This window comes from Dipodomys spectabilis, unplaced genomic scaffold (genome assembly GCF_019054845.1).
Source record: "Dipodomys spectabilis isolate Male_0828 unplaced genomic scaffold, ASM1905484v1 ptg000363l, whole genome shotgun sequence".
Classification (NCBI taxonomy): Eukaryota; Metazoa; Chordata; class Mammalia; order Rodentia; family Heteromyidae; genus Dipodomys; species Dipodomys spectabilis.
In genome coordinates, this window is record NW_024871040.1 from 6,282,272 (window position 1) to 6,297,560 (window position 15,289).

The window sequence follows — 15,289 nt, forward strand, 5'->3', positions numbered from 1 at the left end:
GACAGACCATGCCATTTAGGGGGACAGAACATTTTTCTGCTCCCTGGAGACTTTACAGAGCCCACAGGTGGTGTTCTGAGGAGCAGTGCCACCCTGGTGTCAGTGTCTCAGTTTAGAAGGGCTAGAACAGTGATCAAGAATCCCTTGTCTGTCCCTGCCCTGTGGGGAGGTGGAGGTTGGTGCTCCAGACTATGGGGGAGTTCTGGGTCATTGCCAGAGCTCTTCCTCAGGCGCTTCCTCTGCTGTAGGGAGGAAGGAGAACCTGGTGGCCCTGCCCTGCTGAGGCGTGTAGGCAGGCCAGTTCCTTGGCCTTGTAGGCCTTAGGTTTTTCAGAAGGGCTCCCACCTGGAAAAGAGGCCTGGCAGCCCATGGTAGTGCCCAGGAGAATGAAGGACTAAGATGTCCACAGTAGTCTGAGCGCACGTAGATTCTGACCAGCCTAGATTTGTAGGCTTGTACCTTTTTGGCATTTTCAGAGTTGACATTTCCTAACCTAGCATCCCACTAGGTTACGGTAGTGAGGGAAACTTGGTGGGAGGCTGAGGTTCTCAGGATCCCCTCCTCTCCTGCCATCCCGCAAGGCCATGCTTCTGTCTCCAGGAGTTCTGGGTATGAGCCAGCAACTCATCCAGCCTAGGCTCCTTTGAACAGGGAAAGAGCCCCAGAGGAGCCAGGTCCCAGCTTACCATTCCCCACAGGCACTGTGCTTCTGTTTCCCTGGCGTGCTGGCGGGTGGATGTGAGGATGTGAGGAATGGTTGAGTCTCCATAAGAAAGTTAATGAGAGTGACCAGGGGCCTCCACAGGGCCCAGGCCTGGCCCTTGGATGGGTGGTGCTGTGTCTGTTGCGCTGGTGCTGCCTTGGTGAGAAAACTCCTGCAGCAGCAACTGCCCTGCTCATTCCCCAGAGAGCTGCCCTTGCCCTTAGGAGAGAGGCCTGGCAAAAGCTTGTTGGAGGGATCTGCTGCCCGGCTAGGCCTTGACATTTTCTCAGTCAGGACAGAGATCCATGTTCATGTCAAGACTCTAGTTACCTTGTCCTGGCTCCAGGTGGAGCCAGTGGTTCTGGCAGGCAGGTGTAGGCTGGACCCTCACCTCTGGCTGAGATAGGTTTGTGTCACGTGGGTGGAGGGAGGTCTCAGTCTGCTCGAGGCTCCTGCTCTATCAGTGTGTTGGCCACGCTAGCCTGGTCCTTGCCTGGGTCTCTTTTCTGTCCTGGGGACTACATTTCTTCATTCATAGGTGACAGACACCTGCTGCCTTCCAAGCCTGTGGTTGAGTCTGGAGGCCAGGTGGAGTGCAGCCGCTTCTCCTGGGGAGGGTGATTGCCCTGGGTGAGGATGGAACAGCTGGGGCGTGTTTGCTCTTCTTGCTATCTGTGTAGTGGGAGGTGTGGTCAGAGCTGGACAGAGAAGCTGGGAGGGGCCAGGCCAAAGTGCCTTTCTGGAGCAAAGATAGGAAGAGTTGTGCTGGACCCGGGCCCCCAGTCCCGGCCACTTCCCCACCCTCTAGGCTGGTTTTTCCCTGAGGGTACCCAGACACAGAGCTTGTGAGGCTGGGATTGGTCAGTCAGGAACTGGAGGCTCAGAGGCCTGGAGAAGAAGAGGCAGCCACACAGCATCCAGGATGCCTAGTCCACAGCACAAAGCCTTACCTTGCCCGGCTGCCCTCCCTCTCCTCTCATTCTTCAGATGCTAGTTTGTAACCTGAATCCAAAATGGGTCAGGTCCTCAGGAGGGAGGGGCCGCCTGCCTGGAGCCATGGAGCCCTGGAGCACCAGGCTCAGGTTCCCACCCCGTGCTCCCTGAGCCCAGCAGCACCCCACACAGAGGCCCTGGCAGTGCCTGGACCACCACTGCCCCACCATGGCCAGTTGGATCATGCACCCTAGGGTCTCTCCCACCTGCTGCCCACCCAGCTACCATGAGGGAAGGAGTGGGTGAGCCCAGGATGGTAGGCACTAGGCCAAGCCTAGGGGACAAAGCAGGTCAAGTCTAGGGGCCTGCTTTGTCTCTGAGTGGTCCCCAAGCAGGGCGCCTGAGAAGGTGACCGGTGCCTCTGTTTGCAATAGCGCTGACTCTAACCCACGCCCCGTGAACCTCCGAGAGAACCCGGAAGCGGCACCAGCAGCGCCCCTGGAGCCGTGACAGCGCAGGAGATCCTCCCGCAGGGGGAAGGGGAGGCAGGAGGAAAAACAAAGGAGAGCGAGGAGCGCGAGCGAGCCTTGCGCCGCCTCCCTGCGCCGCCTGCCCACGATGTGTCAGTCAGAGGCACGGCGAGGACCAGAGCTCCGAGCAGCAGCGAAATGGTGAGATGCTGCCCGCCTCGTCCTAACCCTGCCGTGCCCCGCCACGACCTCAGGAAGGTCAGAGTTCATGTCCAGAGGCCCCGCAGTGGAGGCGGCAGTCGGGGGCCTGGGGGAGAGCCCCCGAGGCTGGAGGGGCCGGGCCAGGAGGGCCTGAGTAGGAGAGCCCGCTTCAGGTACCTGAGGTTGGGGGGCTAGGGGGCAGGTGCCGCGGGTGGGGGGGGCCTCGGTCCCTGCTCCCCCCACCCCACCCCACTGCCTCCTGCGCCTGCCTGGGAGCCGGGGAGAGAGCTGCTCCCTTCTCCCGCAGCCTTTCTGCAGTGAGTGGGGCTGGAGAAAGCCGTGATTTGTTTGTCTTGGCTCAAACCTGGTCGGAGGGGGAGGGGGAGGGGGAGGGGGCGAGAGACAAAAGGGAGGGAAGCCAGGCAGCTAGTGCGCCGCGCAGCACCTGCCTGGAGCAGAGTGACTTCTCGCCATCACTGCTGGACCCGGCCTTTGTTCCTTGGTTGGCTCAGCACCCCAGGAGGCAGGATCTGCCTGACAGCACAGTTGCACGGGGTGGTGTTGCAGATGAGGACCCGGAGGCATGGAGATATTCGAGAGGGTAGTGGCGTGGTCTCCTGTGCTTACACTGAGGTGGGGGGCCAGGCATGTGATGGGACTTTGCTGCAGTCAGGTGCCCGGGGTTCCCGGGGAAAGGCCTCTGTGCCTTGTGTGACACTGAGTTTGTAAAGCTGGTCGAGTGAGCTGAGGCCTGGAGGTGGGGGGTGGGCAGCCGAGTGGGAGGAGGGGGCTGAGCTGGGGAGGCTCCCCACAAACCTGGGGATGGGTTTTAAGGGGCCTGGTCTGCTCTAGAGACCATGAGGGTGGTCAGAGCTCCATTCTTAGGGGGATGGGGGCATCGTGTGCATGCGTGTGAGACACACTTCCTTCCAGCTATTGTCTTTAACAGATGAGGCGGTGAGGCCCGCAGCTGGGTGTCCTGTAGTGGACGCAGGGAAGGACTCACTGAGCCAACCTCTGTGCTGCACACTGTGCACTGGCCGCCGGCTCGCCTTCCCCAGGCCTGTGCGGGCAGGGCTGTCCCTGGCTCCGGTCTTGTGTGGGAAGCTGGGGCACAAAGCAAGCTCTCCACTCCGCCTTCCCCCTTCTGGGCCCTTGGTGAGCCACAGCTGTGCTCCCAAGTTGCTCCTTCTGAGAGATGCCCAGGAATTGGGTTTGACCCTCCTTCATCTGCTGCCCCCATTCTTAGCCAGCTGGCAGGGGGGAAGGACGGGACATGAGTCAGCCAGCTAGGTGGCCCAGCCCCTAACTCAGGATGGCGTGGGGACGGGGCACTGCCGTTCTGGGGACTTGCCCTCCATTCAGGCAGGTTGCGGAGGTAGGGCAGGAGTAGCAGAGGCCGAGGGAGTGTGCCTGGTCCCACCGAGACCCCAGCACTGACCCAGCCGTGCTGGACATGTGCCCGCAGGTTGCACTTTCCTCAGCTGGCCCTGCGGCGGAGGCTGGGCCAGCTGAGCTGCATGTCCAGACCCGCCTTGAAACTGCGCTCGTGGCCCCTGACCATCCTCTACTACCTCCTGCCCTTCGGCGCCCTCAGGCCACTCAGCCGGGTGGGATGGAGGCCCGTGAGCAGGGTAAGTGTGCGCATGCCCAGGTGTGCGGTGCCAGAGACTTAGAGCTGTGCCCGTGAGGGAGTGGGTGTGGGAAGGGTCGTTGGTTGAAAGGCCAGGGCCACTATTAAGGTCATGTTGCTCGGTGTCTGTGTGGGCTCTGTCCACCCTCCCCGGTGTCAGGGCAGTCAGGAAACCGTCTTCCATTCTATGTTCATGCGAGGAGAGTTTGGAGGTAATTTTGAGAAGAATCCAAATTCATTTGTGAAGCCATAGCATAGTGCAGGGAGGCGGGAGCCGAGGACACACTGCAGGACCTAGGGGATCACCAAGTGGCGGCCCCGGGCAGGAGCTGCAGGTGAGGCCCTGGGGTTGTGTTGCACTCAGCTCCAAGGAGGAAGCTGGCCTCTGGGCTGCTCAACAGCCAGCTGGGGCCATGGTGCACAAGGCACTGAGGCGCCTGGACGTGAGAGCAGCGTCCAGCCTGGACCCACGCAGGGCCTGCTGGCAGTTCCAAGTAGCCGGGTGGAGCCTCGGAGCCAGATTCAGTTCCTTGAAGAGATGCTGGAAGTTGATGAAATGACTTCACCCTTGGGGGAGTTGGTGCTTGGATATGTTCGGGTACACAGCAGGGCTGCAGTGGCACCTGAACTTTGGGCTCCCCTCCCCAAGTGCTCCAGGCTGGAGAGACAGCCAGAGCTCTGGACACCCCAAGTGCAGGCAGGTCCGTGGGCCGGCCAGCTGAGGCCCAGAAAGCCTCTCCACAAGGCCTGTGTGGGGCTGGGCCTCTGGTGCCGGCTAGCCCTTCAGGACCCCGTGACAGAATGAGGAGGATTGGTGTTACTTGCGGTTAAGAGGATACCGCGACCTCGAGGCCTGGCCACTTTCTCCAGTGCCCTGGGCCAAGGTGGCATGCCCACTGCCCCCACCAGCCAGCCTCCCTGTTTCTTTTTGAGAAGTGAGACGGGGCTAAGGGAGCAAGTTGTTCCTGGACCTAGTCATGAAGTGAGGAAATGCCTGACCTGTGTGCAGGCGCAGTCTGGTTCCTGTGAGAAAAGCCACATCACAAAGCCAGCCTGGGCCCCTCAGCTCCCCAGTGGCCTCCGGGGGTTCAGTGTCTCTTGGGGCAAGGGTGGGCTGGTGACAGAGGCCAGGTTCCATGGAGTTGGGGCAGTGGAGCCAACTCTTAGCCTCCTGCCCTGTGGCCTGTAGGTGGCCTTGTACAAGTCGGTGCCAACGCGACTGCTGTCACGGGCGTGGGGCCGCCTCAACCAGGTGGATCTGCCGCACTGGCTGCGCAGGCCTGTCTACAGCCTGTATATCTGGACCTTCGGGGTGAACATGAAGGAGGCTGCCGTGGAGGACCTGCATCACTACCGCAACCTCAGCGAGTTCTTCCGGCGCAAGCTGAAGCCGCAGGCCCGGCCTGTCTGCAGCCTGCACAGCGTGGTGAGGCCCACCCTCGACCCCCTTCCTCCTGCAGGAAATAGCAGTTCTTGCTGGGTTTGGGGAACTGGCTCCAGTAGTCCTTTAATGGGCCATTTGCGCCACAGCGCTCATGTTCCGTGTGGGGCGGGGGTGGGGCCGGGCAGGGCTGGAAGCCCCTCCCTGGCAGTAAGCCTCTGCTGCACCTGCAGATCAGCCCATCCGATGGGAAGATCCTCAACTTTGGACAGGTGAAGAACTGTGAGGTAGAGCAAGTCAAGGGGGTCACCTACTCTCTGGAGTCGTTCCTGGGCCCCCGCACCCACGCAGAGGACCTGCCCTTCCACCCAGGTGGGTTGCCGCACGGGCAGGCCCTGCACGGCTGACAGTCGTCCCGTTGCCGCCCCAGCCTGCCTTGCAGCTGAAGAGCCCAGCACTGTTCTCTGCCTCCCCTCCACATGCAGCCTCCTCGTGCGAATCCTTCCGAAACCAGTTGGTCACGCGCGAAGGGAACGAGCTGTACCATTGTGTCATCTACCTGGCCCCTGGGGACTACCACTGCTTCCACTCGCCCACTGACTGGACCGTCTCCCACCGCCGCCACTTCCCAGGTAGGCGGGGGCCGGCCCATGCCGCGCGGATAGCAGAGCCTGAGGGGCTGCTTTGCATCTGGGGTGACGGATGTTCCGGGCTGTAGGCAGGGCACACAAAGTGTGTTCTGTTCCCAGGCTCCCTGATGTCTGTGAACCCGGGCATGGCGCGTTGGATCAAAGAGCTCTTCTGCCACAACGAGCGTGTGGTGCTGACGGGGGGCTGGAAGCACGGCTTTTTCTCGCTCACCGCCGTGGGGGCCACCAATGTGGGCTCTATTCGCGTCTACTTTGACCGGGTAAGCACAGCCCGGAGCCCGGCACAGCCCTCAGGCTGGACCTCTTGGGTCCACCTGCTTCGTCTGCGGTGCAGCTGCCAGTGCTGGGCCTGCCCTCCGCTGTGTGGAGGCAGCTGGGAGGGATGGGGAACAAATTCCCATCATGCACCTGTGTCAGGAGCTGTGGTCCAAAGTGAGGACAGGAATTCAAGAGCTTGGGGTGGGTTGTGTAGAACCTGATGCTCACACTGCCTCGGGGTACCTTTTGGGGGCATCGGTCTATGCCCCCCCATGCTTGCCTTGTACCATTTATGCCTCTTGGGCCCATGCCCTCTGTCCTGTGTCCCTTGCTATCCAGGACCTGCACACGAACAGCCCGCGGTACAGCAAGGGCTCCTACAATGACTTCAGTTTCGTGACACATGCCAACAAGGAGGGCGTCCCCATGCGGAAGGGCGAGCACCTGGGCGAGTTCAACCTGGGCTCCACCATCGTGCTCATCTTTGAGGCGCCCAAGGACTTCAACTTCAGGCTGAAGGCGGGACAGAAGATCCGTTTTGGGGAGGCGCTGGGCTCCCTCTAGGCTTCTTCCTGGCTGCAGCTGCTGAAGAGTCTGTCCACATAGGAGCTGAGGGGGTCTTATAGGGTGCCCCAGGCTGTGTGGGTAAGGGGCATGGCAGGGTCAACCCGGTAGAACCTGAATGATCTGCTGCTCTTGCCTGTCCAGAGATAGGTGGTTCTAGATTCCCAAGGCAGCCAGAACCCCTGCTGGGCCTGGGCCTCACAGAGGTGGTATGGGTGGGGCTGGCCTCACAGATCACTTGCTAATACTGTATAAACTGGAGACCCTGCATCCGAGTTGAGCTGGTCTTGGGCTATTATTTGAAGGCGGCAAGTGCTGACAAAGCGTGACTTTTCTGGCGCCCCTTTTTGCTTGGGCCTCACCCCAATGCCCCCCTGCACCGTACACAGGGTGAGGTGCCTCCTCGGCACGGACTGTGGGCCTGCCCTCCCTCAGAGCAGGCTCACCCATCGTTTATTCTCTGTTCCCCAATTTTCCTCCCCCTCCCTGCTCGTTAGGAAAGCAAAACCTTTCTCTGCATGTGGCTGACCATGTGGCCCCAACTCTGCTAGTGCCTTCTGAGGGTGGCAGCTGATGACTCCCGGCCTGGGGGGAGGAGGGGTGTGAACGGATGGAGTGGGAAGGGGCAAATGGCTGCTGTGGGTCCAGGGGCTGTGCAGAGCCTTGGTGGGTGAGGTCAGCGCCTAGCAAACCTGCCCCCGGTGATGGGTGCAGGCCTAGGGGAGCCAAGTTGACCCTGGGGACGCTGTGAATTTCTCCTACAGGAGAAATTGAACTTTTTCAACTGTATCAGTAGCACAGTATTTTGTATGAAAAGTGGGAGACTTCTGAACAGTAATTCATTTAACTGCAAGACATTTTGAAATAAAAACAAAACACGTGGTTGTAACTTCGCATTCTGTTATTGGGTTTGTCCTGAAGTTGTCTCTGCTGCGCTCCTAGCACAGGGCCCCCCGCAGGGCCCGGATGCGGGCAATGCAGGCCCCAATGGGCTGGCGCTGGACCTGGAGTTCCTCGGTTAGCTGCTGGATCTGCAGTTCCACCTGGGGGGGCGGGGGGGGGAAGAACACGCCAGGCTGAGAGGAAAGTACATGGGGTGGGGGCGCCCCTGGAGCCTGCCTGGGACTGCCTACCTCCTCCAGTTCTTTCTGCACCTGCTGCTCTGCGTCCCGGTCCTCAGGCCCTGGGTCCTCCTGGCACAGCTCCAGCCACCTACGCAGGCTGCCGGCTTGGCGCTGACAGGACCTGAAAGTGGGGACACCTGTGCCTGTGTGTTCTTGGCAGAGCTTCAAGTAAGCCTACTCTGGCTTGGGAAAGCGTTATCAGCCAATTCTAATGCAGGGGTGGGATGGGGGGAGAACGTCTGGAAGGGCCCCACTGCCCTGTGCTGCAGGCCTGGTGTGGTGGTAAGCCATCTCATTCGCTCTCCACCTCCACTCCTCAGCAAATGAGAATGCCCTTCTCACCACTCCCCGCTCACGCAGAGCTGGAGGGGGACCAGTCTGGATCCCTCCAATGTGTGAGGTTGCTGTGTGCTGGCCCTAGCGCTCACCGAGAGCAGCTGGGACCCAGTCACTGGGTGGGCCCCGCAACAGGACCCAGCTAGGATTTGAGTCTTAGTTGGCTTGATCATGCTCCATTGCAAGCAGAGCCTCTGTCCCCAGGGGAGGCCAACATGGGCCTCATAAGCAGGAGGAAGGGAGAACTGGGAACAAGGCGCACAAGCAGCTCCCATGCATGGAGACGAAACCCGAGTGTGTACAGATGCCGGGCCTCACCAGAGGTTCTGCTTAGTGGTCTGGTAATGCTGTAACTGCTGCTGGATTTCCTCCAGCTCGGCCTCAAGTTCTTCATGGCCTGGGGTGCAGAGGAGAAGAGCTCAACCTTGACCACCTTGCCCTCTGGGACGAGGCTGAGTAGCAGCTCCAACCTGCAGGAGCTCCAAGACACCCCAGCTGCTCACCTGCAGCCTCTGGCACACGTGCAGGCCCAGGGACTGTGAAGTCTCCGGGGAGGAGCGGATGGGAGTCAGCGGCACGAGCCAGGGCTGGGGGCACCTTGGGCTTAGTCTGAGGGGGAGAGGGCGGTGCCGATGCCTGTCAAGGAAGTGTGGATAGTGAGCTCAGAGAAGTGTCTGCCCGCCGTGGCCAGTCCCAGCTCCCCGCCCTGCCACCTGCTCGCCTTCGGCACCAGCCTCGTGCCCGGGGGCTGCTTAGCATTGGCACAGCAGGAAGCTGTGGAAAGCTTTGCCTGCTCTGAGCTCCAACTTGCTAAGAAGTCCGTCGGGCAACGCTCACCCTGTCACCACACCTGTTGCCACCCCACCTAGTCCCCTCTTCCAGGGAGAGTGGACTTGCCACTCATCAGCCACAGCATGGCTCTTTCCTTACCACCTCCCCCCCAGCACTCGCTTCCCTTATATCCCTCCATCACTGAGCGCCCTCTGCTCTCAGCCCGCCACCCCCACCTAGGCATCGTAAGGACAGTGGCCTCTGGGCTAGTCACAGCTGTGCCCTTGCTGAGTGGACATAGTAACAGGTCTAATGGGGGGGCTCACCCTGCCCGGTGTGCCCACCCCGTGGGGCAGGAAGGAGGGTGGAGGCAATGACAGCTTCTCAGAGATGCTCAAGGCCCCAAACAGGAAGGGCCTTGTCTGGGAAGGGCCTGCTGGCTGAGCCACGCCTGGATCCTGCTCGTGAGGCTTCCCGGGCCTGAGCAGAGGGAAGCCAAGAGGTTGGTCAGGATGCCAGGTCAGGAAAAGGAAAGGGGCCACCGAAACACAAGCCTACAGCTACCCAACCTACCCTGGTCCCCCTAGGGTGCCACATCCTGGTGACCGCTTGCCCTGCACAGGCTCCAGCAAGAAGTGTGGGCATCGTGGCTGCTTCCTGGTGGAGCGGGCAGCACTCCTGGAAAGAAGGTGCTGGGCTCACAGGGGCTGCAGGGGCCTGGCCTTCAGAGCCCAAGCCCAGCAGCTTCACTGGCCCATAAGGCAGGAAACTGTCAGGGCAGTGTTGCTCACTTGGGGAGCCCCTAGTGCCCCTGCGAGGGAGTGTGGCGGGGTGTGTGTGTGTGGAGCGAATCTCTAATACCAAAGGTGGTCTCGGGCAGCGCGGGTGTGAGTGGGGAGGGGAGCACTAGCAGGCTTGGGGGAGGGTGGGAGCTGGTCAGGGGGCTGGGTCTTGAGCAGCTCAGCTGTTGGCAGGGTCGTAACTGACCTGCTCTGCCCTCCCAGGGACCTCTCGGGGCTCAGTACTCACAGATCAGGGAGGTAGGACTCCCCGGCCGGTGTCTGGATGCTGGAGGCACCCTGAGGCCTTGGGGCTCGCCGCCTTGTGGTCTCCAGCGTGGCATCCCCCGCCCCAGCAGCAATGTGGTTGGCAAGGGGACCTTCAAAGGTCACTCTCCTGCTGGAGGTGACGAGGGCTGGGGGCCGAGACTCCCTGTCCTGGCCAAGCACCTTCTGTTTCCAGAGCTCGGCACAGCGTCGGACTGCACGGTGGAGGCTGTGGGCTGCCTGCGACATGGTCAGCTTGTGCTCTGCCCTGCCCTGCCCTGCCCTGCCCACTCCCCATAAGAAGGGGCCCAGGGCCTACCTGGATCTGCTGCTGGGCCTGGAGCTGTTGCCGGAGCGCCTTCATGCTGGCTGCAAAGCGCAGGAGTCGTGTAGCACCCTCCTGTAGGAGCTGCTGGTGGTAGGCCTGCACTGCGCGCTCCAGCCGCACCTTTTTCCTCCTCCTCTCCAACACAAAGTCTAGCCATGCAGCCCACGCCTTCAGGAAGGGCAGCAGATGAGCCCCACGCCTCAGAGGGACTCACCAGCAGGTACGTCCCTCACTTGAAGCAGGAACAGCCATATGAGAAGTTACCTTTGCCTGTAGTGACACGGCCCAGAACCACAGGGCCCGAGCTGTACTCTGCTGCTCTCGTCTCCTGGCCACCAGCTGTGGGCCAAAAGACTGAGTTAGCCCAGGAGCCTACCTCAAGCCTGCAGGTCTGTGTCCTCTAGGCCCAGCTCCTAGGTGGGCATGGCCTGGAGGTGTGGAGCTCAGGAATGTGCTGCTGGTAGGGGGAGGCAGGGGGAGGCAGAAGGCTCAGCGAGTGGAGGCTCAGGAGGCCTATGGGGAGTTGACCATAGCTGGTGGGGCTCCAGCAAGGGCAGCAAGAAAGAACTCCAGGACTTGAGGTTTTTTATGTCTAGAACACATGACCCTTCCTGTTTTTGTTTTGTTGGTGGTGGTGGGTTTTTGTTGTTTTGCTTTTTTGTAGGTCATGGGGCTTGAACTCTGGGCCTGGGCGCTGTCCTTGCACTCTTCAGCTCGAGGTGAGTGCTCTACCTCGAGCCACAGTGCCATTTCTAGTTTTCTAGTGGTTCTAGTCTCACGGACTTTTCTGCCCGGGCTGGCTTTGAATGCGATCCTCAGATCTCAGCCTCCTGAGTAGCTAGGATGACAGGCGTGAGCCGCCAGCACCCGGCTGTTGTGTTGTTTTTTGCGGGGAGAAGGGGCTTATGATTGCTAGGCAGGCACGCTACTGCTGAGCCGTTTATTTTATGCTAGTTATTTTGGAGACAGGGTCTTACTTCCTGCCCCTGCCTGTGCCTCTATCTTACCTGTCAGGCTTCCTGGAGTAGATAATGGGGTGTGCCGCTCTTGACTGAGAATGGCTCTCGGGAATTTCTTGGCCTAGCCTGGCCTTGAACCATGAGCCTTCCAAGTGTTTGGGATTACAAGCGTGACCTTCTAGGGCCAGGCATTTCTGTCTTTTATCAAGCTCAGCAAAGACTTACAATCCATTTTACGTTGATTTTTGGCTATTACTCAGAAGTGTGGGACATAACGCTGTAGGAAGCGAAGTGTGACCCTGATGCGCCTGGCCTGCCAATGGCACTTGGAAGGAGCAGGACTGAGGGGGCAGAGGGACAGAGCTGTGGGCCAAGATGATATTAAAGCACCTGACTAGGTGCGGACGCCCAGACGCGGGCTGAGGATGTCCACACCGTGCCTCTGAGCCTGCATGGAGAGGAAGTAGGGAGGGTGTCGGGAGCTTACCTGCTGTCTCCACTGGCAGAAGCAGGCCCGGATGAGTCTCTGTGCCAGGAAGCGGGTGCCATGCCATTGCAGTTGCTGCGGAGAAAGTACCCAGGGGTCAGGGGCCACACACACACACACACAGACACACACACACACACTCCCTGCCTCCCAGCCCTGTGTCCAATCTGGGGCAGCTGCAGGGGGAGGCCCTGTAGATGCTGTGGGCTGGGCTGGGTGCAGAGGGAGTGGGCCAGGCTTCTCCTGAGCAATCTTTCCCAGGGTAGGTAGCACGGAGGGACCAGATGCGGAGGCTGGCTGCCTCCAGCCTCCACTCACACCCAGAAAGGCACCTTCAGGACCCCATGCCACCCATGCTGGCTGCCTTGAGACCCCTTCTGGGGGCCTCCTGCCTCACCCTCTTCCTGGTACACTGCCGATGGTGTGCCTTCCACCGAGTCATGCCTGCCAGCAGCAGCTGCCGCCCGTGGTGCCGGGCTGCCCGCTCCAGCCGAGCTCTCTGCTGCCTGCAGGCCTGCCAGCGGCCAAACCAAGTCCGGAGACAACCTAAGACAGATGGCGGGCAAGCCAGGGTCGGCCTGGTATCGAGGCCGTGGGGGTGAGTCTGGCCTCTGTGAGGATAAGAATGCTAGGCCCCTGCCCACAGCAGCCACACACATGACAGGAGCCCCTGAGTCTGAGGGGTTCCAAGCCTGAGCAGGCAGAGGCGCAGACCTCTGTCCCAGAATTCCATTCCAAGGATGGTGACACAGAAGGGAAAGGGACTTCCCAGGACTGAGCAAGAGCAGGATCTTTGAATATCAAAGGATCAACACAAGGAATCTGGGCTGACCTACAGGCAGCACTGGAGGGCGCATCCCTCAACACAACCCTTGGCCACACAGAACCACAGCTGCCTAGCTTGTTGCCTTGCAGCACAAGCTGCTTGGAAATCAGTTGGGGACAGAAATTTATGTTGAACAGTCCCTCCCCCAATTCATGTCCTTCCTGGAAGCTGAGAATGTGAACTGGCTTGGCAGCCCTGATGTAATGGGTTAAGATGATGTCATACCAGAGTAGACTGAATCCAATGTGTCTGGTGTCCTTAGAAAAAAAGACTCCGAGACCCAGAAGAGACAAGCAGACACACAAGAGGATAGAGGCAGAGTTTGGGGGATGTGTCTACACCCCCCACCCCAGCATGACAAGAGTGGCGAACAACCAGCAGCTGGGGGGAGATGAGGAAGGCTTTTTCTTAGTGCTTAGGGATGAAACTCAGCCCTTTTTTGTTCTGGTCTAAAACCAGGACTTGAACTTGGTATCCGACACTCTCGCTCACTGGCTGGCGCTGTACCGTAGCTTGAGCTATGGCTCAATCCCAGGGTTGATTCTTGTTCTTTTCCAGACCTTCTAATTTATTTCGGACTTACAGCTTCCAGCACTCAAAGAATAGTGTCCTGTTGTTTGCAGCCTTCCAGGCAAGCAAGAGGGACCTGGCACAGAGATGGAGGCACAGCGGGCAGACCACTCAACCCGGCTACCAGGGGCCCCACTTACCCCTCTCCAGCACCTTCTGGGCCTCCCTGAGGGCCGCTGCCTCCTGCTGCCGGTAATATATCTGCATAGACGCCACCTCCCTCCACTGGGCCAAGACCTACGGATGAGACCTGTGATGACGCCTGCCCTGCTGCCAGGTGCGCATGCGCGGGCCCCTCACGGGGTGAGGGGTGCTTACGTTTGGCTCTCACTCCTGCCCCAGGCTCTGGACTTGTCTTTCTTTTTTGTTTCTTTTCTCTCTTTTTTTTTTTTCTCTTCCAGTCCTGGGGCTCAAACTCGAGGCCTGGGCACTGTCCCTGAGCTGCTTTTGCTCAAGGCTAGCACTCTACTACTTGAACCACAGCTCTACTTCCAATTTTTTATGTGGAATTGAGAACTCGAATCCAGGGCTTCATGCACGCCAGGCAAACACTCTACCACGAAGCCACCTTCGCAGCTTCTGGACTTTCTTATAGAAGGACTTATATTCACACCATGCCACAGAGAAGTTGTTAAGCAGAATGCATACAGGGTGTACACTCCTGCATCTGAGACATACATAGGAAATCCAACAATACACACTTCAAAAAGAGCTCAAGCCAAGGGCCAGTGGCTCATGCCTATAATCCTAGCTACTCAGGAGGCTGAAATCTGAGGATCTCGGCTCAAAGCCAGCCCAGGCAGGAAAGGCCATGAGACTCTTATCTCCAGTAAACCACCAGAAAACCAGAAGTGGTGCTGTGGTTCAAGTGGTAGAGCACTTGCTTTGAGCTGAAGAGCTCAGGGACAGCACTCAGGCGCAGAGTTCAAGCCCACAACACACATACACACAAACATGGGGAGGGGGCCTGCTTCACAGTTTAGAAACTCCACCCTCCCTTCCCAGCCCTGAAGCCAAGCAGATCCCCAGCCTCTCCTGGGGATTGGGGGAGGTTCACAAGTTGCCTGACAAGAGGCTGTCATCTCCAGATGCAGCTGCTGCACCCCCACAGAAGCTTGAAGCTTCCCACAGGTGAACTTGCCTCTCAGGGATCCTGGCAATCTGTTTTCTTCAAAAGCACCTGGGGCCAGGGACGACCTCAGCCACACTGTTTCTGCTTAAAGCCCTTCCTTTCACAGCTAAGGCTGGCCACCCTTTCCACCCACAAGGGATTGGAGCGATGGCTCGGGTCATTTCCTGTGAAGACTAAGGTCCTTGTGGTTCTGGGATATGCTTTCCACAGAGCCTCTGCAGCATGCAGGGGTCAGCATCCTCTCCGAGACGGGGCTGGAGCTCCCAGTGGGAGTCATGTATACAGCACACACAAGTTCTAGAAAGTACTTTGCTATGCTGGAAATGTGGCTAAGCTGTAAAGCCAACTGCCTAGCAAACATAAGGCCCTGAGTTCAAACTCCAGTACTATCCAAAACAACGATAACAAAACAATAACAACTAATTACTTCACTTATTACATATCATGTTTTATTTTGATGGACATTGTGTGTGTGTGTGTGTGCACACGTGTGCGCGCGCACGTGCACATGTACATGGGCTGGTACTGTAGCTTGAACTCAGGGCCTACTGTTTTCACTTAGCTTTTTCACTCAAGGCTGGTACTCTACTACTTGAGCCACATGTCCATTTCCATCTTTTGGCTAGTTAATTGGAGGTTAAAGTCCCATGGATTTTTCTGCCTGGGATGGCTTTGAATCTTAAACCCCAGTTCTCAGCCTCCTGAGTAGTTAAGAATACAGGCGTGAGCCACCAGCACCAGCTTTCTCCCACTTGAGCCGCACTTCTACTTGGCTTTTTGCTGGTTAATTGGTGATAAGAATCTAAGGGTTTGTCTGTGCTGACTTCAAACCATGATCCTCAGATCTTGGCCTCCTGAGTAGCTAGATTATAAGTGTGAGCAACCAGGTATTTGCCAAGGACAGATTCCTAATTCAG

The 15,289-nt window shown here is 58.9% G+C and overlaps 2 protein-coding genes across 9 annotated transcripts in view; one reads left to right on the top strand and one right to left on the bottom strand.

The window, feature by feature from the left end:
• Nucleotides 1-7,682, top strand: part of Pisd (phosphatidylserine decarboxylase) — a 44,600-nt gene extending 36,918 nt beyond the window's left edge. For 3 of the 5 annotated variants that reach the window (XM_042666242.1, XM_042666241.1, XM_042666240.1), the window contains exons 2-8: nt 2,071-2,307; nt 3,776-3,941; nt 5,130-5,366; nt 5,555-5,693; nt 5,807-5,953; nt 6,071-6,231; nt 6,569-7,682. In XM_042666242.1, coding sequence (XP_042522176.1) covers nt 2,255-2,307; nt 3,776-3,941; nt 5,130-5,366; nt 5,555-5,693; nt 5,807-5,953; nt 6,071-6,231; nt 6,569-6,793 — 1,128 coding nt within the window. In that variant the 5' untranslated portion in view covers nt 2,071-2,254 and the 3' untranslated portion in view covers nt 6,794-7,682. The remainder of the gene's footprint in view (nt 1-2,070; nt 2,308-3,775; nt 3,942-5,129; nt 5,367-5,554; nt 5,694-5,806; nt 5,954-6,070; nt 6,232-6,568) is intronic. The other 2 variants (XM_042666243.1, XM_042666239.1) reach the window with 2 other exon arrangements.
• Sfi1 (SFI1 centrin binding protein) overlaps nt 7,677-15,289 on the bottom strand; it is a 63,065-nt gene continuing 55,452 nt past the window's right edge. For 2 of the 4 annotated variants that reach the window (XM_042666238.1, XM_042666235.1), the window contains exons 21-31: nt 13,381-13,477; nt 12,242-12,390; nt 11,845-11,919; nt 10,663-10,737; nt 10,390-10,566; nt 10,054-10,310; nt 9,598-9,702; nt 9,351-9,504; nt 8,757-8,889; nt 8,572-8,650; nt 7,677-8,038 (exon numbers count right to left, since the gene is read on the bottom strand). In XM_042666238.1, coding sequence (XP_042522172.1) covers nt 7,732-8,038; nt 8,572-8,650; nt 8,757-8,889; nt 9,351-9,504; nt 9,598-9,702; nt 10,054-10,310; nt 10,390-10,566; nt 10,663-10,737; nt 11,845-11,919; nt 12,242-12,390; nt 13,381-13,477 — 1,608 coding nt within the window. In that variant the 3' untranslated portion in view covers nt 7,677-7,731. The remainder of the gene's footprint in view (nt 8,039-8,571; nt 8,651-8,756; nt 8,890-9,350; nt 9,505-9,597; nt 9,703-10,053; nt 10,311-10,389; nt 10,567-10,662; nt 10,738-11,844; nt 11,920-12,241; nt 12,391-13,380; nt 13,478-15,289) is intronic. The other 2 variants (XM_042666237.1, XM_042666236.1) reach the window with 2 other exon arrangements.